The 20951-nt window shown below is 42.9% G+C and overlaps 1 protein-coding gene across 1 annotated transcript in view; it reads left to right on the forward strand.

The window, feature by feature from the left end:
* Positions 1-5124: 5124 nt before the first annotated feature.
* Positions 5125-20951, forward strand: part of LOC117551471 (voltage-dependent T-type calcium channel subunit alpha-1I-like) — a gene marked incomplete at both ends in the record, with an annotated part of 140069 nt that continues 124242 nt past the window's right edge. Inside the window, one exon of the mRNA XM_034224383.1 lies at positions 5125-5244. Within this exon, the coding sequence (XP_034080274.1) occupies positions 5125-5244 (120 nt within the window). The remainder of the gene's footprint in view (positions 5245-20951) is intronic.

The following is a 20951-nucleotide window of genomic DNA, read 5'->3' on the forward strand; positions in this document are numbered from 1 at the left end:
CTGGAGCTCAGGTTCAAACCCCACTGCAGTCAGCATGTCGTTGTGTCCCTGTGGCGCAGTGGACTGGAGCTCAGGTTCAAACCCCACTGCAGTCAGCATGTCGTTGTGTCCCTGTGGCGCAGTGGGCTGGAGCTCAGGTTCAAACCCCACTGCAGTCAGCATGTCGTTGTGTCCCTGTGGCGCAGTGGACTGGAGCTCAGGTTCAAACCCCACTGCAGTCAGCATGTCGTTGTGTCCCTGTGGCGCAGTGGGCTGGAGCTCAGGTTCAAACCCCACTGCAGTCAGCATGTCGTTGTGTCCCTGTGGCGCAGTGCACTGGAGCTCAGGTTCAAACCCCACTGTTAACCCTATATTGCTGCCTTACATCTTAACTTTCAGTGCATTGAATGTTCTTATTTTCTGTGCACAACCTCAGGATTTAACAAGCTCAAAGATGCCATTTTCAAAGAATGCATTTGGCAGTGGCGATAACCCTGAGATAATCCTTAAAGCATTAGCCCAAAGGCTGTCATCATTACTCGCACTGGAGGGATAAGGAAGCGCTGACCTGCAGTTCTTCACAGCCATGCTATAATATAATATATATTCACATTAAAGGATGTATTTGCAATTTATTTGGTGCTGTGTTCGGCTTGGGGGACTCGGTGACACCTGAGGATGATTTCTGTCCTCATTAGGAAGCACAGAATATCACTGAAGAAGCCAATCTGTTTGTTAGCCTGCCTGTGGATTGAATAGTGGTTTTCAAAGTCATTTTGTTACGTTGAAATAAGCACTAAGATAAAATAAGATAAGATACATTATTGATCCCAAAGTGGGAAATATTCTCCTTGCAGCAGCATAAAAAGACAAGGCGTTGACACATAAGTAGAAATTAAAATTAGAAATAAACAATTCTTACTTTTCCACATCTCAAAATTGAAATAAAACAGCAGAGTAGAAAATATATACCGTATATATTGACCGTATATTTTAATTTCCATATATTTCATTTTATAAAGTAATTTTGCTATTTTAATTTCAACATTTATTATCAACCTAAACGCTTCAGAAATCTTTAAATCAAGACATTACTTCTTAAATCTCTGTCTTTTTATATCTTACTAAGATGTGTATTGTACAAAAAACATGGAACACATGTGAATGTGAATCAAACATGCCTTTGCAGTGTTTAGTTTATGCAGAAACAACTATAGGCCTTCAGGTTTTTTATTTGTACCCGTAGGTAGATTTAGTTTGCAGAGAAAAAGACAAGGGGTCCATCCTGACTAAGAATAAACACAACAACAGACACACCTCTAATAAAAGGACTAATACAAAGTACAAGTACACCCTGCTCCGTCAAATCTACAAATATTTCAAAAACATTTAAGAAGAAAAACACTTGTACAAACATGGACATTCAAAATGCATAAATACATAAATAAATAGGCATCTGTGTGACGCTGCTATGATGTGTTCATTTGTGCAATAGCTGCTGGGATAAAACTGTTTCTATACCGCTTCGTTCTACTCCTTGGGACGACTGACCTCCGGCCCGAAGGAAGAAGCTTGAATTCTGAGTGCAGAGGGTGGGAGTCATCGCCTAACGTGGAGCTGGATAACCACTTTAACCTTAAGGGTCTCCAGGTTTAGCTGTGGCTCACCAATCAGTCTGCTGGACCACTTTACGATCTCACTCAGAGAGTCTCTGCTCTTTAAAGTCCAAACCATGACATCAATGAAAACGACAGAATTGACTCGATAAAAAATGATCCTCATGGTTTTGTCAATTTAGATGTACCTTTATTTCTCATTTCACGTTTCTACAAGTATATCCAAACATATTTCATTCGGATCCTTCACTAGTTATCAGTTTTAAGAGGATATCTCAGTAAGACTTCAAACAAGTCACGCACCAGTTGCTCTCAGATCTTTACCTCGAACAGAAACGGTTTCGGATGTATTTGAATAGCTTTGACTTCCTGCACTGGTGTGTCGTCTTTATTTGAGTCTTCCTATACATGCTCTATGCAGCATTTAGTTAGCCTGGAAAAACCGAGATGGCAACGTCAAAAATACCAAACTGCATCAAGGCTTTTCATTTAAAAAATGGCAAGAGCAGCTGTGGTTCTGTGACGGTTGACTTGCTTTGTTTTAAATATGTCTATATCTCTTTTTAACACAAATCAAGTGTTATACAGCCTAGCCTCACCATTACAATGTTAATTAACTTATTGTAAATAGCTGATGTCTGAGATGTTTTTATAAACATTTTCTACAGTTTCTGTCATTTCCATATAAGTTAGTTACATGCTGTAGTGGGAGGAGCACATGTATAGTGTAGGTGTGCATTTGATTACGTTTGAATGTCTTGTTCCCCCCCGCTGTGTATTTAAAAGCCATCATCTGAAAACCAGTGCTTTTTGAAGCAATGAAAGATATGACCCAATTAAAAAAGAATCCTACGGTGAATTCATCGCAGTGTGTGATGTTAGTTTGGTGGGATAGTCGGTGCGGTTGGACCAACGGTGACTCTTTACCTTCCATCAAATGTCTGCTTACAGCTAATAGCCTGCAGGACACCACTCTCAAACAGGCCTCCCTGCAGCGCTGGATCATTCTCTTTGGATGGTTCAGCTGACACACATTGATTTAATGCAAGACTTAATGCAAACGTGTGAAGGAAGAAGAATGAAAAGAATCAAAGGCTTTATCGTCATAAGCACAACGGCTACAGAGTTGTTGTTGTTGGCAATTCAAACACATCTTAAGTCCCAGGCTTCTACAACAATGCAACCTACAATACTTTTGGACCCTTATGATTTAGAAAAGGGCAATACAAGTGTTCGTACTGGGTCGTTTCTCTCCCAATGTAAGTCAATGGGAAAGAGTATTTTTGGGCCCAATGGCGTCACAGACTGACACGGAAGTTGTAGTATCGCCGTTTGGCCACTAGAAACATTTGCTCCAACGTCGGCCACACCTTTGAGGGTTTGGTCTCAATGGACCTGCCCTTTCAGAAGAGGCTGAGTAAACTGTGTAAAACCATTCATTAAGAACAAGTAGAATTAAACGACAGTGGAATAAAATACTGTTTTAAAACATGTTTCATCTGCTTATGTGTACACGAGTGGGAGTGTGTGTGTGAGGCCTTGTGTTCTGCCCACTCACAGCCTATCTGTATACCCGCTCTGATATCAACAAGAGGGCAAAGTCTTTCTTTGAAGGTTCATGCAAGGCTAAGAGAAACATGTTGGGTATATTTTCAGGGAATTCTGTTCGTTAAAAACCTGCAGAAGAGAAAAAGCCGGTCCCCACTTCGTACCCTCATCCTGCAGCTGTGTGTTGTACTTGCCGGGGGAGCGTTTCAGAATCCTCTGCTGTATAGCCTCGGGGTGGGATTTTACCTCCAGGGCTATTACAGAGCATCCTCCTTCTCACGCCTGTTAACCGAGCAGAGCGCTCACTCCCTGAACACACAGAAACAAGCACACTGAATCCCTCCGTCACACTCTGCTGCGTTGTTTCTGTCGCCGTTCTCTTTCTGCATGTTCTGCTCGCTCCGTTACCCTTTCCTCTAAAGCAGGGGTCGGGAACCTTTTTCCTCTCAAGGGCCATTTCAATTTTTACAATATCCTCAGAGGGCCGTACCAAATTGTCTCCGGGCCGTATCGGAGGTTCCCCACCCCTGCTCTAAAGTGTTGTTCCTGGTGAGGCCCTCTCCAAACATCACTGCAGACAGATATCTGTTCTGCAAGAGTAAAGTAGTTCAATAGGATCTGCCTTACAGGTAACTCTGAACCAAAGAGGTTTTAATGACACGCTCAAGGACACTAGCCAGGTTTCCATCCAAATGCATGAAACATTTTAACCAACTATTTCAGAAAATCTCAGAAAGGAACTGTGAATAAATGCGTGTTTTGATCCACCATTGTGTGATGACTGAGTTAAGCAATATGTCTTTCAAGCTTTTTAAAGAGGCCCTTTCAACTTTTGGGCGTTTTCCCTTTCCTGTAGTGTGTTCTAGGTTTTAGTGCATGTAAAGGGTCTGCAAAGGCTACAATCCCTGTCAGTTTCTCTCCCCCCTGAAATGCCTCAATTGGACTCCTTTGTTTACTTCCTGAACATAGTGACATCACTATGTAACACTGCTGTTCCTATTGGCCAGCGTTCCAACAGATTGTACGTGATAGGCTAAGGGGCGGGACATCTCTTGGCTTTTTTGCGATAAATATCAAGATTTCTTTCAACGTTTCCACTTTCCAATGCACATGAAAATGCAGAATGTCTAATTAAATTCTGTAAAATGTTCTGTCGTGTGTCAAGGCAGTACAAACAGTTCATATTGACAGCTGGTTTAATAGTGTAGACGTTGTAACCTTTGCACTTCATCAAAGTCGAGTCAAAGTCAACTTTAATGTCAATCTTTCAGTTTGTGTGTACAGACAGTGAGATCGAAATGACGTTTCCAACAATCCTGAATACAAAAATACAATTATACAATATACAGATATCTATACAAATATGTATACAATATGTATATCCTATAAACACAATCAACAGGCAATCTGTGTTTATTATTATTGCTGCTGCAAACAACACATCCATGATAGCTAATACTTAACAGCCAGATTGTGACAGTAGTGGTCCAACAAATAAAAACATTGCAGACCCTAAACCGATGACATTGGATCCTGAAGGGTTCACTTGTATTGCTCTTAAGCTGTTACAGTTGCAGCAGTTTTACACACATGATAACTTTAGGCATGTCATAAAGTTTTTAAGTATCAATATAAATGTTAGACTATTGGTAAGCGTGTAATCGATTGTGGGGTGTCGCATTCAGACGATATGCAGCAGTTAAAATGTATACTATGATACTAGATATTATTTTGAGTTCTGGCTCCTGCCCTTATTATCTGCTTTATTCACTTCCTGAGTAGATGTGTTTTTGTTCATCCTCGCCACCTTGTGTCCTCATTATTGAATGTGAACATGAGCACAGAACCATCTATCTCTCATCATTCATCACTGAGATGATCAGGAATGAACGAAGTCAGAAATGAACGAATGAATAGTCACCGGCACTCTGTCTTCTCAGATGATATCCTGTTCTCTCCCAGCTGTTCTCCTTAACTGTGTGTCTCCACGTGGTTCGAGAGAGTCAGCATGATGGTGATCTTGTTGAACTGCGTGACCCTGGGGATGTACCAACCGTGTGAGAACATCGACTGCACCTCGGATCGATGCAAAATACTGCAGGTAACACACACACACACACACACACACACACACACACACACACACACACACACACACACACACACACACACACACACTCACATTAACTCACACACAAACACAGTATAAAGTATAGGCTGTGAGGAGGGTTAGGGTTGTCTGTCCATAATTGGTCCTCACAAGTGCACTACACACACACATTTAACACACACACACTCTCTCACTCACACACACACACACTCTCTCACACTTACATACACACACACACTTACACACACTCTCACACTTACACACTTACACACACACACACACATACACACACACACACACACACACACACACACACACACACATTATGAAGTATAGGCCATTAGGAGGGTTAGGGTTGTCTGTCAATATTTGGTCCTCACAAGTGTACTAAAACAAACACACACACACTCTCACACTTACATACACACACACACACACACTATTTCTCACACTTACATACACACACACACACACACAGTATGAAGTATAGGCCATTAGGGGGGTTAGGGTTGTCTGTCAATACTTGGTCCTCACAAGTGTACTAAAACAAACACTCATACACATATTTATCGGTGATGTCTTTGATATTATTACTCCTCAGATTGTGAACATAATGTTGCCAAACACTTTAAACCCCCCCTATATTAAAGGTAATAATTATATTTGGTGGGATGTGAAGTTGTGTATGAATGTTTTCTATAAACAAGTGCGTCTCTTAGGAAATTCAAAACAGTAGACAATATACAATTATATAACATAAACATTTCAAAAATAGAAATAAAATAGAACTAAAGAGTAGAAAATATACAAGGGGACGGTAAAGCTGTAGAAGGGCATATTTTCAGCTAAATATTCAAATAAAAGTATGATAATAGTTACATTAGGTGTGTAAGGAGAGTCGTTGTTTGATCTATCCATGGACTGACCCAGTTGTCCTTATTGCAATTATAATGACTCCTTCAATTCAGAGTGCAAGGAGGAGATGCAATAAAGAGACATTTAGGAGACACACAGATTTGATTGCTATTACTCAAGTTTTTATTTGAACAAACAATGCAGCCTGTGTGCATATATGTATATCAGAGTATGTGTATATGTGTGTATATGTATATATGTCAATCAACAGGTAAAGCAGATTAATAATAATAATGCATACAAATGATAATTATTGCAGATTATAGATTATAAATAAATCATTTAGGGACAAGGGGGTGAGATTAAATAAAGTATACTTCTTCTCACTCCTTTTCGAACACTAGATGTGGCTCTGTTTATGTTGCTAATGCTGTTGTTGTTGTTGTAAATGTCATTTTTTGTTTTGATTTCTCTCTCATGACTATGCACTGCAACATTTGTTTTGTTTTGTAATTATTTATTTGACTTGTTCAAAATAAATGTATCAACCAATCAATCAACCAATCAATCAATGCAGCCTCCTTAACCAATGCATGCTGTCGTAACCATGACTTTGTATTGATCTTTTTATAGATAGATACTTTATTGATCCCAATGTGGGAAATGATTTTGTTACAGAAACAGAAGTGTGTTAAGACATTCAAATACAAATACTTAAACACATTTAAAAAGTGGAAAAGACAATTAACAAAATGAAAGATATTATATAAGCACTCTAAAATATTCTAGATAGTTAAAATAAAAAGGCTCCCCTTACTACATACATGTTACCACAGCTGGACCCAAAACTATTTCTGGGCTTTAACTTTTACATGTCTTACTATTTGCCCTTCAATGAGCGTTACAGCTTCATTATTGCGTGGCTGGAGATTGTGTTTCTCTTCCCGGAAGCACTTTGTTACTACTGTTTGAGAGTGCCCTATACATAAAGTGTACTTAGTTACACAGGATCATGTATATTTGATTAGAGGCTCTACACGCACACATCTCTGCTGTGGAGAAGCACTTATAAACATGCGTGACCTAAACCTACACACCTGCTCACAGCCATACATGTTTTACATACGGTATCACCCCCACAAGAACGGACTGACTATAGAAGAGGGAAGTAGCAGCGCACACAATGAAAGGTATCTAGGATCACTAGCAAGGAAACACGAGCTTTGGTGGTTTCCTACTTCTTCTTCTTCTTTTTATAAATGACAGCAAAGTCGTATCCAGTCTGAAATAATCCAGCAGCTCCATTTGCAACATCAACAGGTATTAAGACAAGATACAAGGAAACAGACCTCTAACTTCATTAAATAAAAAAAGGCAATATCTGTTTACCATATATGGAGATATGTATTCATAGATTTATTTTTGTATTTGCTGAACTTGATTGATAGTACATGCATCTGTTTTCTATATGCACTTGTTTTTCCTGATAAGGACAAGTCTGTGTTGTGGCCTTTGTGGGAGGTGTATTACATTCACAGATAGCACATGCACACTTAAAGGACCTCACATTAGAGTAAGCAGAGTTTTAAAACATTGCTTCTGTCAAGTTCATGTTTCCATGTATTCCTACGCGTCCTTCTCTTGCTCTATTCGAGCCTCTTAGTCCTTCCCCTGCTGATTATTTTATCAACAGTTGATCATGTTGTGGATCTCTGAAAAGTCTACAAATAGTCAAATATATATACTTTGTCGCAGCACTCAGCATTCGGCACTTACAGGTACTTTGTTGGATGGTATGACTGGAATTTACCAAACTGAGAACCTCCTTCTCAAGCACTTTCTTTCCTCTCAGTCCTCACTCCCTTCGACCCCCCCCCCCCCCCCCCCCCTGCTCCTCTGGTGACTCACTGCTAGCTTGTGGTCCTTATGGTGCAGCGAGCAGGTCTTTCTCACCCCGGCAGCTTCCTTGTCTTCTGGCAGGACTCAGGACCCCCCCCCCCCCTCACTTCATGTCAAAGTTCGCCTGAGTGGGTGTCTGTGCACGAGTGTGTGCACGTTTGTCGGTGTGAAGCACTTGTCGAATCAGCCTGGCGTTATTTTGTTTACACTCTCCTCATGTAACAGCACAAAGTGGATTGATTCTGCTCCCTGGGGAAAGTGCTTGGTGAGTTGGACCGACTAGAATCTCTCCTCCCAGTGTCTATAGATCCCGTTCAATATCAGCATGGATTTAGTGCACTGCATCGTCACAGTCAATACGAGGCTGTCAGAACATCTGTTGTTCGATACCCTGATTTCAATTGTGCCTCACCAGCGCAATCTATAAGCTCTCACCGCGTGGATCTGAAACCCCCGGGAGCTTAGCTAGTTATTTAGCCAGTTAGCGTATATTTCTAAATCAATGGAGACAATGGGAACACATGGTTTGCCTTTGAGATCATTCAGGATTGTTTGCATTTTCCTTCGACGACCAACACTGTTTTCTTAGACACTTTGATCAGTATCAAAGGACAAACAAATAAACAGTCGTTTTGGGAAACATTTGCAAAGATCACAGAAATCCTGAAATGTTTAAGCATTTTTTTCTTCTTAAAGCCACAGTTGTAATCCCTAGTCATCTAGTAACTGAAAATGAAATTGTTGGTTCATCGAAATAGCAAATATCTTTACTCCCCCCCCCCACTAGAATAAACCCTGTTAGTTTCACACTGATAGTGTATTTCTAAACCAATGGAGACAATGGGAAGACATTCAGGATTGTTTGCATGTTCCAACTTGCCTTTCTTCGACACTTTGAACGATATTATAGGACAAAACAATAAACAGTCGTTTTGCAAATAAACTAGCAAAGATTACAGAAATGACTGAAACATCCATCCATCCATCTTCTCCCGCTTATCCGTGGTCGGGTCTCGAGGGTAGCAGTTCCAGCAGAGAGCCCCAAACGTTCCTTTCCCTCATCAACCAGCTCTGACTGGGGGATCCCAAGGCGCTCCCAGGCCAGCGAAGAGATATAATCCCTCCACCTGGTCCTAGGTCTACCCCTTGGTCTCTTCCCAGCTGGACGTGCCTGGAACACCTCCCTAGGGAGGCGCCCAGGTGGCATCCTAACTAGGTGCCCGAACCACCTCAACTGGCTCCTTTCGACGCGAAGGAGGAGCGGCTCAACTCCGAGTCCCTCCCTGATGACTGAACTTCTCACCTTATCCCTAAGGGAGACACCAGCCACCCTGCGGAGAAAACCCATCTCGGCCGCTTGTATCCGCGATCTCGTTCTTTCGGTCATTACTGAAACATTTAAGCAGATTTTTTTCCTGAAAGCCAAAGTTTTAAACCGTGGTCAACTAGTAACTGAAATTGAAATAGCAAATATATTTACTTTCCCCCTCCCTCCGCTAGAATAATCCCTGTTGGTGATTTTCACACTGATAGCTTAGCTAGTTATTTAGCCAGTGTGTGTATATTTCTAAACCAATGGAGACAATGGGAACACATGGTTTGCATTTAAGCTAATTCAGGATTTTTTGCATTTCCCTTCGACAACCAACATTATTTCATTGGACACTTTGAACAGTATTAAAAGCCAAAACAATAAAGTGTCGTTTTAGCGAAAACATGTGAAAAGATCACATCCTGAAATCCTGAAATGTTTAAGCCTGTTTTTCCCTGAAAGCCACAGTTTTAGTCAACTAGTATCTGAAACTGAGATTGTCGGTTCATCGAAATACCAAACATTTGACTTCCCCCTCCCTCCACTAGAATAAAGCCGGTGAGTTTCACACTGATGTTTTTGGACGGACTTCGCAAATCTTATGGAGTCTGAACCTTTAGGGTTTCATCCTGTCTGCCGTAGTGTGGTTCAACGAAATGGCAAATATTAGTTTTCCCTCTGGTCATATTAAAACTGTTGGTTGGTTAAGTTAAGGTTTATAGATGTCCTCCACCTGCAAGGGGGATCAATGATTTGTTTGTAGTGCCCAAATGACTTTAAAATGACATGCTATTCCTTTTGTTATTCTTGACACCTTGTCTCTTTCTGCATATATTTGTAAATAATGGATGCATGGAAAGAAAGGGAAACCATGGTTTGCATATTAAGTGAATTTAAGTTTTCCTGCATCTTTGTTTGTTCTGCAACAATCAAAAGAAACTCAAATAGTAGTTTGTTACCAAAGACGCTATACCGACTCACTTACGCCTCGAGGATGTGTGTTGAAACATCTTCAAGGAACTTCATTTGCATTTGACTTCCCTCCAGCTATCCTGTGACCTGGATGGGTGAACAATCTGCACCGACATCACATGTTGTTCTGTAGAGACAACAAGGGTTTCCTCTCGCTGAATAGGAAATGCTAGAGGATCATTAAGAAGCCCTCCGAAAGAGAACTGCATGCAAATAACGTCCTTCAGCACAAATTACAAGCTCAAACGAGCACTGGAGTTTGAACACAGATCTACCAAGGCTCTTACTCTTGAGTCCTGAAGTGTCTTTAGTAGCATCGCTCATGATACTTTGAAGACGAGGACGGATTGAAACCTCCAGAGCTAAAAGATTGTCATCAGTTTTCACCTTCAGTAATAATGTTTTACTCTCTGATTATATATATTTGTGACACCATTGAGAACTAATGTGCAGGGCCAGTAACAAAGTGCTAACGCTAGTGATGGAAGAACCTTTACTTAAACCTCCTAGTAAACCCATTTTGAGTCCTACATTCAAATCTCACTTAAGTACAGAAGTATTATCAAAAGATGAAGCTAAAGTATCACAATTAAAAGTACTCATTCTGCGGAGAAATGGCCTCCATTTATTATCATGACTGTATTTATGACATCATTATATTTTCAATAGAATTGTAGTTTTGTAGACAAACAAATGCATGATTATGTTCTAACTAGGGCCGGGACTCGATTAAAAAAATTAATCTAATTAATTAGAGGCTTTGTAATTAATTAATCGAAATTAATCGCATTTTTAATCACATAAATATTTGACCTGAGAACAGTGAGAAGCAATTTTTTTCACATGGATTTTAGTATACCATTAGGCGCATTCACACCGCAGTACTTTTCCCACAAAGGTTCATGAGAACTTAGTTCATGAGAACTCTTTGAACCTGGGGGTGGATTAGGCAAATGAAGCCGCTGACGTCACTTCTTCTTCTTCTGCTTTGGGTTTACTGGCAGGCCGCAAACCACTTCACGGCGTATACTGCCGCCCAAAGTCCCCGGCCGGAGGTCCCCGGAGTTGGGGACTGGCTTCAGTAGAAGCTGCTGGGAGTCCCAGCAGCTTCTACTGAAGCCTTCCGAGTAAATCGCCAGAACGCCGACACCTCCTCATCTCCACCGCTCCCATGTTTTATTTTGTGTTACCATAAGTTAGTCTCTCTGCGTTTCTGCACTGGGCTAATGCTAATAATGCTAATGCGAGGATAATAAAATGGCGGCTTCACAAAACTTTTTGGGAGTTTTACGGGGCGTGGTTTGCAATCCGCCCAGCCAATCAGAAATATAGCTCTTTTCTCACAAGAGAGCCGTACGAAAGTCCCTGCTCTCTTGCAGCTCTCTGCTCTCTAGCAGCTCTCTGCTCTCTAGCAGCTCTCTGCTCTCTAGCAGGGACTTTCGTGGGGGTAAAAAGGTTCTCATGAACTAATTTTAGTACCGGCTCTTTTTGGTGTGAACGCGATAAAAGAGGCTAACGTCCACGCTAGCTTCCACGCTAGCTGCTATATGTTTTGCATTGAGGTGATACTTGAGGCTTGATGTGCTGCGGTGATATGCGAATTCCTTTTTGCATAATTTGCACACAACCGTGCTCTTATCGACGCTTCCATCCGTCCGTTTTTTAAAACATTTCCCACTGTTGTTCACTGTGGTTTGTTGTTGTCTGAAGTCATGAACGTTAGTTGGTGCTCCAGTATAATCGGTACGCCTGAAACTCATCCAGTGAGAAACGTTCCGCGGTGCAAAAATAAGTGCGATTAAAATGCGTTAATTTTTTTAACGCGTTAATTGTTGTGTAATTAATTAATCTTAATTAACGCGTTAAAGTCCCGGCCCTAGTTCTAATAAATTAGAGAACTTTCTACCTATTGTTAGGTAATCAACCTTCGACACAGTTCATGTTTTTCTCCTCTCACTGTCTCCTTTCCCGTGGCATAGGTCTACGGCCTTGGGTATTGCTGCTATCTTTCTTAAGGGGGAGGAGCTTGGGTATTACTGCTATCTCTCTTAAGGGGGAGGAGCTTGGGTATTAATGCTATCTCTCTTAAGGGGGAGGAGCTTGGGTATTAATGCTATCTCTCTTAAAGGGGAGGAGCTTGGGTATTACTGCTATCTCTCTTAAGGGGAGGAGCTTGGGTATTACTGCTATCTCTCTTAAGGGGGAGGAGCTTGGGTATTGCTGCTATCTCTCTTAAGGGGGAGGAGCTTGGGTATTGCTGCTATCTCTCTTAAGGGGGAGGAGCTTGGGTACTGCTGCTATCTCTCTTAAGGGGGAGGAGCTTGGGTATTGCTGCTATCTCTCTTAAGGGGGAGGAGCTTGGGTACTGCTGCTATCTCTCTTAAGGGGGAGGAGCTTGGGTATTGCTGCTATCTCTCTTAAGGAGGGGCAGCTTGGGTATTACTGCTATCTCTTTTAAGGGGGAGGAGCTTGTGTATTGCTGCTATCTCTCTTAAGGGGGAGGAGCTTGGGTATTGCTGCTATCTCTCTTAAGGAGGAGCAGCTTGGGTATTGCTGCTATCTCTCTTAAGGGGGAGGAGCTTGTGTATTACTGCTATCTCTCTTAAGGGGGAGGAGCTTGGGTATTACTGCTATCTCTCTTAAGGGGGAGGAGCTTGGGTATTACTGCTATCTCTCTTAAGGGGGAGGAGCTTGGGTATTACTGCTATCTCTCTTAAGGGGGAGGAGCTTGGGTATTGCTGCTATCTCTCTTAAGGGGGAGGAGCTTGGGTATTACTGCTATCTCTCTTAAGGAGGAGCAGCTTGGGTATTGCTGCTATCTCTCTTAAGGGGGAGGAGCTTGTGTATTACTGCTATCTCTCTTAAGGGGGAGGAGCTTGGGTATTACTGCTATCTCTCTTAAGGGGGAGGAGCTTGGGTATTACTGCTATCTCTCTTAAGGGGGAGGAGCTTGGGTATTGCTGCTATCTCTCTTAAGGGGGAGGAGCTTGGGTATTGCTGCTATCTCTCTTAAGGAGGAGCAGCTTGGGCGCATTGTTGTTGCCAGTCTATGACCGAGCACAAGCCGCCATGAGGTAGTTTGCTGTTCAGGGACGAAGGTTCCCTGGCGCACGTTCTTTCCTATGGACGAGAGCTCTAGTTAGATTCAGGGTCCATAATGTTTAGTCTCACTGATAAAGAATGTTGATTATTACACTCTGAACTAGTTAAAACCTTGAGCTGCAGAAGAGTTCTTCAGAATTGGTTCGGCTACCGCTGTGTCAACTCGTGACACACCACCTGTCTTGTCAATTCTCCGGCCGAAATTCCAAATAAACCGTCAGTGTTTGCCATCAGAGCTCCAGCTCTCCTCGTGTCTCTCTGAGTCCTGACTCCATCAAAGCTCCAGCTCTCCTCGTTTCTCTCTGAGTCCTGACTCCATCAGAGCTCCAGCTCTCCTCGTGTCTCTCTGAGTCCTGACTCCATCAGAGCTCCAGCTCTCCTCGTGTCTCTGAGTCCTGACTCCATCAAAGCTCCAGCTCTCCTCGTGTCTCTGAGTCCTGACTCCATCAAAGCTCCAGCTCTCCTCGTGTCTCTCTGAGTCCTGACTCCATCAGAGCTCCAGCTCTCCTCGTGTCTCTCTGAGTCCTGACTCCATCAGAGCTCCAGCTCTCCTCGTGTCTCTCAGAGTCCTGACTCCATCAGAGCTCCAGCTCTCCTTGTGTCTCTGAGTCCTGACTCCATCAAAGCTCCAACTCTCCTCGTGTCTCTCTGAGTCCTGACTCCATCAGAGCTCCAGCTCTCCTTGTGTCTCTGAGTCCTGACTCCATCAGAGCTCCAACTCTCCTCGTGTCTCTCTGAGTCCTGACTCCATCAGAGCTTCAGCTCTCCTTGTGTCTCTGAGTCCTGACTCCATCAAAGCTCCAGCTCTCCTCGTGTCTCTCTGAGTCCTGACTCCATCAAAGCTCCAGCTCTCCTCGTGTCTCTGAGTCCTGACTCCATCAGAGCTCCAGCTCTCCTCGTGTCTCTGAGTCCTGACTCCATCAAAGCTCCAGCTCTCCTCGTGTCTCTCTGAGTCCTGACTCCATCAAAGCTCCAGCTCTCCTCGTGTCTCTGAGTCCTGACTCCATCAGAGCTCCAGCTCTCCTCGTGTCTCTGAGTCCTGACTCCATCAAAGCTCCAGCTCTCCTCGTGTCTCTCTGAGTCCTGACTCCATCAGAGCTTCAGCTCTCCTTGTGTCTCTGAGTCCTGACTCCATCAAAGCTCCAGCTCTCCTCGTGTCTCTCTGAGTCCTGACTCCATCAAAGCTCCAACTCTCCTCGTGTCTCTCTGAGTCCTGACTCCATCAAAGCTCCAGCTCTCCTCGTGTCTCTCTGAGTCCTGACTCCATCAAAGCTCCAACTCTCCTCGTGTCTCTCTGAGTCCTGACTCCATCAAAGCTCCAGCTCTCCTTGTGTCTCTCTCTGAGTCCTGACTCCATCAGAGCTCCAGCTCTCCTCGTGTCTCTCTGAGTCCTGACTCCATCAAAGCTCCAGCTCTCCTCGTGTCTCTCTGAGTCCTGACTCCATCAAAGCTCCAGCTCTCCTCGTGTCTCTCTGAGTCCTGACTCCATCAAAGCTCCAGCTCTCCTCGTGTCTCTCTGAGTCCTGACTCCATCAGAGCTCCAGCTCTCCTTGTGTCTCTCTGAGTCCTGACTCCATCAGAGCTCCAACTCTCCTCGTGTCTCTCTGAGTCCTGACTCCATCAGAGCTCCAGCTCTCCTCGTGTCTCTGAGTCCTGACTCCATCAGAGCTCCAGCTCTCCTCGTGTCTCTCTGAGTCCTGACTCCATCAAAGCTCCAGCTCTCCTTGTGTCTCTGAGTCCTGACTCCATCAGAGCTCCAGCTCTCCTCGTGTCTCTCTGAGTCCTGACTTCATCAGAGCTCCAGCTCTCCTCGTGTCTCTCTGAATCCTGACTCCATCAAAGCTCCAACTCTCCTCGTGTCTCTCTGAGTCCTGACTCCATCAAAGCTCCAGCTCTCCTCGTGTCTCTCTGAGTCCTGACTCCATCAAAGCTCCAGCTCTCCTCGTGTCTCTGAGTCCTGACTCCATCAGAGCTCCAGCTCTCCTCGTGTCTCTGAGTCCTGACTCCATCAGAGCTCCAGCTCTCCTTGTGTCTCTGAGTCCTGACTCCATCAGAGCTCCAGCTCTCCTCGTGTCTCTCTGAGTCCTGACTTCATCAGAGCTCCAGCTCTCCTCGTGTCTCTGAGTCCTGACTCCATCAAAGCTCCAGCTCTCCTTGTGTCTCTGAGTCCTGACTCCATCAAAGCTTCAGCTCTCCTCGTCTCTCTGAGTCCTGACTCCATCAGAGCTCCAGCTCTCCTCGTGTCTCTCTGAGTCCTGACTTCATCAGAGCTCCAGCTCTCCTCGTGTCTCTGAGTCCTGACTCCATCAAAGCTCCAGCTCTCCTTGTGTCTCTGAGTCCTGACTTCATCAGAGCTCCAGCTCTCCTCGTGTCTCTCTGAGTCCTGACTCCATCAAAGCTCCAGCTCTCCTTGTGTCTCTGAGTCCTGACTCCATCAGAGCTCCAGCTCTCCTCGTGTCTCTCTGAGTCCTGACTCCATCAGAGCTCCAGCTCTCCTCGTCTCTCTGAGTCCTGACTCCATCAAAGCTCCAGCTCTCCTCGTGTCTCTCTCAGTCCTGACTCCATCAAAGCTCCAACTCTCCTCGTGTCTCTCTGAGTCCTGACTCCATCAAAGCTCCAGCTCTCCTCGTGTCTCTCTGAGTCCTGACTCCATCAGAGCTCCAGCTCTCCTCGTGTCTCTCCGAGTCCTGACTCCATCAGAGCTCCAGCTCTCCTCGTGTCTCTCTGAGTCCTGACTCCATCAAAGCTCCAACTCTCCTCGTGTCTCTCTGAGTCCTGACTCCATCAAAGCTCCAGCTCTCCTCGTGTCTCTCTGAGTCCTGACTCCATCAGAGCTCCAGCTCTCCTCGTGTCTCTCTGAGTCCTGACTCCATCAAAGCTCCAGCTCTCCTCGTGTCTCTGAGTCCTGACTCCATCAGAGCTCCAGCTCTCCTCGTGTTTCTCTGAGTCCTGACTCCATCAAAGCTCCAGCTCTCCTCGTGTCTCTGAGTCCTGACTCCATCAGAGCTCCAGCTCTCCTCATGTCTCTCTGAGTCCTGACTCCATCAGAGCTCCAGCTCTCCTCGTGTCTCTGAGTCCTGACTCTTCATTGCTACAGAAGTTTCCCCTACACCTATAATGTTGTAATACATTCGATAATTGTACCTAATTGTGGGCAAACTTAAACAGTCGTTTTACTTGTTTAATATTTAGAGATATTTATTTAAAAAAATGTATTGTGTTTTTTTGTTGTTAATCTGAGGCGTAACGAACGCTGTAAGGTGAATGAAATGCACTAGACGTATAACGCAGCAATATAGAACAAATCAACTAAAGGGCAAGTACTTCAAAGTACTGTACGTGAGTAAATGTACTTAGGTACTTGCCACTGACTTTCACATTATACTAAGATGAGGAAGCTTAATACTGCACAACATCAGCAAATTAGCATGGTCATTCTTAGCACGTTAGCATACTGATGTTAGCTTTCTGTTTAAAGCACTCGCATGGCTGTAGACATGTCATGTTAGTACATATGTGATATTTGAAATTGTGGAAAATTGACAATATACAGGTAGCGTATATTATTTTCGATGTCAGTATCAGACTCTAAATTAAAGAATGGATTGGGCTAAACTTACTATACATCACAAATAAAGTCAGACCCGGCGGCAGACATACGTCTCTGGGCGGGCATTTGATTCACCAGGGCGGGCCCACCCCGAAACTTACATATCCCGGGAAATCTGAATAGTCAACGGGGGGGGGGGGGGGGCTGTTAGACGCTTCCCAACTTGGGAAAGCACGCAGGCAAACCTGAGGAGCTTACACAGGGTGGAGAGGTGGAGTGAGGTTGAGCCATGGAGAGAGAGAGCGATATTGAGCGAGGCAGAGAGCATGTGCAGCGGTCTGCTTGCGCACAGAGCAGGAGTTTGTGAGAGAGCCGGCTTGAGAGTCTATTTATCTTCAAAATATAATTGATTGCCAGCCTCCCTTGTCCCTGGCTGGCTTGCTAGCTCGTTGGTAACGTAACTGATGTCTTCTAATGTGCCTGCATCTGGCGCTGAGTTGCCATATTCCTTTCATGAACCACTTCCTGATATCCATTGTTGCAGATAAATATAAATGATAATAGCCAAACTAACCTAGCAAGAGTGAAGTGACAGGCTGCTGTGCCGCATCTCACTCAAAAACCCACACGACTCAACCCAGCGAAAAACCAGTCTCGCGCGCAGCCTTTCATTCAGAATTTCATAGCAAAATAAAAAAATGATATTAAACTAATCTTTCAACATAGTTTAAAACAAAAATAAATATTAGGACAAAGCCAATTAAAAACAATTAAAATGTTGTATTCAGCCCTGATTAAAACAGCGGGCCCAAATCCTGGATGGGCGGGCCCGGCCCCATGGGGCCCGCCATGACGCCGGGTCTGAATAAAGTACGCTCACTTATAGACAGACAGTAGGCTAGAGTCAGCAAAGTATGATAAGTATTATAAAAAGCGTAATGATAGAAAGGGACCTGGATTAAGAGGCGTTAGAAAGAAAGCTGTGTAAATGTCAGAGGAGGAATGTATTTTTGACATTTGGTCGAGTATTCATCTCTCTTGGTTCAGTGAACTTTACAAAAGGAAGCAACTCATAAATCTTTTCCGTTTGACAAAGGTCAAAATTGCATCAGTAAGCCAGTGCTGTATCCGTACAATCCTCCAGGACTGCTGAGTACTATTATTAAAGTAATAATCACATAATTGGTTCGGATTCAGATCATGTAGCCTAAGTACTTCTCTCTGAAAATCAAATTACAGGCAACGGTGAGCGCGTCAGTTCGTCTCTCATCCCCCTGTACACACGGAGAAGAACAGCAGCTAATCTGGGCTTTCTGCTCACAACAGCAATAACACGCATTAGCAAGCTGCGATCTTTGATTTATTTGGATTTTTCTGCTCTCGTCTTTTAATTAGAAGCTTGATTAAAGCTGGGAGTGAAGTGGGGGAGGGGCTTGGGGGAAGTCGATGTGAACCTTATCTCTGATTACTGCACAAACAAATTATTTCCCATTACCCCGGCGTTTAGTGCAAACTGCTCAACTGGGGAGAGAAAATACAGGTTTAATGGAGATAAGTCGCTTTGCGAAGAGAAACGGAGATATGAAGTTGTCAGGGAACGAGAGCGGAAAGAATATAAATACAATGTTTGTAGGAATAGAGATGGAAGTAAGACATTGGCAGCTGCGTTTGGAGGGAAAGAGGGAGGGTAACGATTGAGAGAAGACTCGGAGAAAGACAGGGAAAGAAGTGGAGTAAACAAATAGGAGGAAGTCAAACCTGTCTTGCCTTTTACAAGTTTCCTGGTACACCCTCACCTTCACTACAATACGATGTTAACAGGGTGAAACCCCCCCTCTCATCCCCAATAGGGCGATTGACTTGATGTCTTGGAAACAAAGCTAAAATCATTGTCTGAATCCGAATCTGACCCTCAGGACAGCCTGCCTTTGCTCGTCATACAGAAGTGTCTTCAAAGTCAGTCAAAGTCAACTTTATTGTCAATCTTTCAGTTGGTGTGTACAGACAGAGAGATCGAGATACGGTTTCCCACAATCGCAAATACAAAAACTAAATATATAAAAATGTACATACCTATATATACACAATCAAAAGACATATTTATACGCACACATTAAGACATGACAAAAAAGCACAGCAATCAATATATACAAAATATCACTTCAATAACTTTGAGAAATGTACATTAGTGCAATACAAATAATTGCTAGTTTGCAGCCCTTTTTTTTCAACCGATTATCTATCGGATTTTTTGGCCTCTTCAATATCTGGAAATAGTGAAATATGTGCAATAAATACGTATCTGTAGAAGACACTATGTGGCCGCCTCACATCCAAATCCAATTCCAAATTCAATTGGCAAAACTACAATCAAACTATTAAATCTAATGAGCTGAAAGCAGCGAATGTTTGCCAAAAAGATGCCATTAACCACTCAACAGAAAATCAATCAGCTTGTCATTGAATCAAGTCATCACGAATACTTTTCAGACCGTTTTTGTCAAGATGTCTGAAAATAGTGAACAATGGGCCTGATCATTTCAAAGGACTCCATGTGGCCTCTTTGCCTACAATAATTCAAAGTGAAAACGTATTTGTATTTACTAGATTAAAGAAATACTTGGAGAAGATTAAATATAACCTGAGGGGCTCCTCAAAACTATTTGAATCTGTCTGGGGCTCTATGAAAGCCTACATAGCTGAACTGAAGACACTACATTAAGGAGAAAGGGGGGAACTACGAATGTATGTTGTTTTTGTTATATTAATTTGTATTTATTTGTTCTGTCTTTGTATACATGTATGTATGTAGGTACGTGTATGTATGTGCATGTGTACATGTGTGTGGGTATGTACACACACGTATGTGTATATGTGGGTATGAGTATGTGAGTATATACATGTATTACTGTTACTATTCTTTATTCCCTTATCTATACATTTTCTTTTAATATTATCTTCTACTTTACTTTAACCTATTCATGTATCTATTTTATTTAGTTAGTTATTTGATTTACTAGCTAGGACCGGGAGGGGGGGAAGGGGAAATAAATAAAAATATTGACTGTATAAATGTAAACTCGCTGTGCCTGACTCAATACAACAAAGATTAAAGAAATACCAACAAATGCATCAAACTCTCATACCTGGGAAGCTTTTTATTTGAACTTGACAAATTAATTAATTTCCCAAAAGGAGCCATTCAACAGAAACATAATCAACTATCTTTATAGTAATGATTAATCGTTCTATATCTATAGTACACATAAAGTCCTTCAGTTAGGTGGCGTGTGTGGAGATGCAATGCGAAAGGAAAGATGACTTCAGACCTCCATAGATGCCATTGCTATTCTGTACCTGCTGTGTTTATTTATTTATTTCATTTCATTATCTTTGCTTTTTATGCCTGTTTTTAAATGCCTTTTTAATAATGTATTTATGCTGTATTTGTTCTTAAATGTCTTTTGCTTTTAATCTGTAAAGCACTTTGAATCGCCACGCGCGGAAAAGTGCTATATAAATACAGTTGCCTTGCCTAATGCCCAGATTCATAGATCTGTGTTTCAAGACATTTTTAAGCTGATTTTCCGACGTTGGTATTTCTGGAGCCTCCCTGAGATGATTGAGTTCATTCACTGCAGCTTTGCATCGGCCCAAAGTGTCCATTTGATGAAGATGAGTCATCAAACGCAGCTTTTCTATCATGTGTTGTTGTCAGCAGTCGGGATGAACCCAATGCATCAGCAAGTTGGTGTTTTTCCATTTTATTTCTCATCTCCACATGTTGTGAGCAGTTCACCGAACAAATGACCTCCTTTTCTCAGACTGAGACAATCCCAACAGTATTATAGGTCAAAAGAAGATGCAGTTATTTTTGCTAGAAAATGCAAAGATATGAGAAAATAATTATGTTTAGCAGATTTATAACAATTTGATTCTTCTTGTTGTGACGTCTTGGATTCATCTTGCACCTCGTATGGAGTTTTAAGCTTATGATTGAAAGTGTCT

This window comes from Gymnodraco acuticeps, unplaced genomic scaffold (assembly GCF_902827175.1).
Source record: "Gymnodraco acuticeps unplaced genomic scaffold, fGymAcu1.1, whole genome shotgun sequence".
NCBI classification, from domain to species: domain Eukaryota; kingdom Metazoa; phylum Chordata; class Actinopteri; order Perciformes; family Bathydraconidae; genus Gymnodraco; species Gymnodraco acuticeps.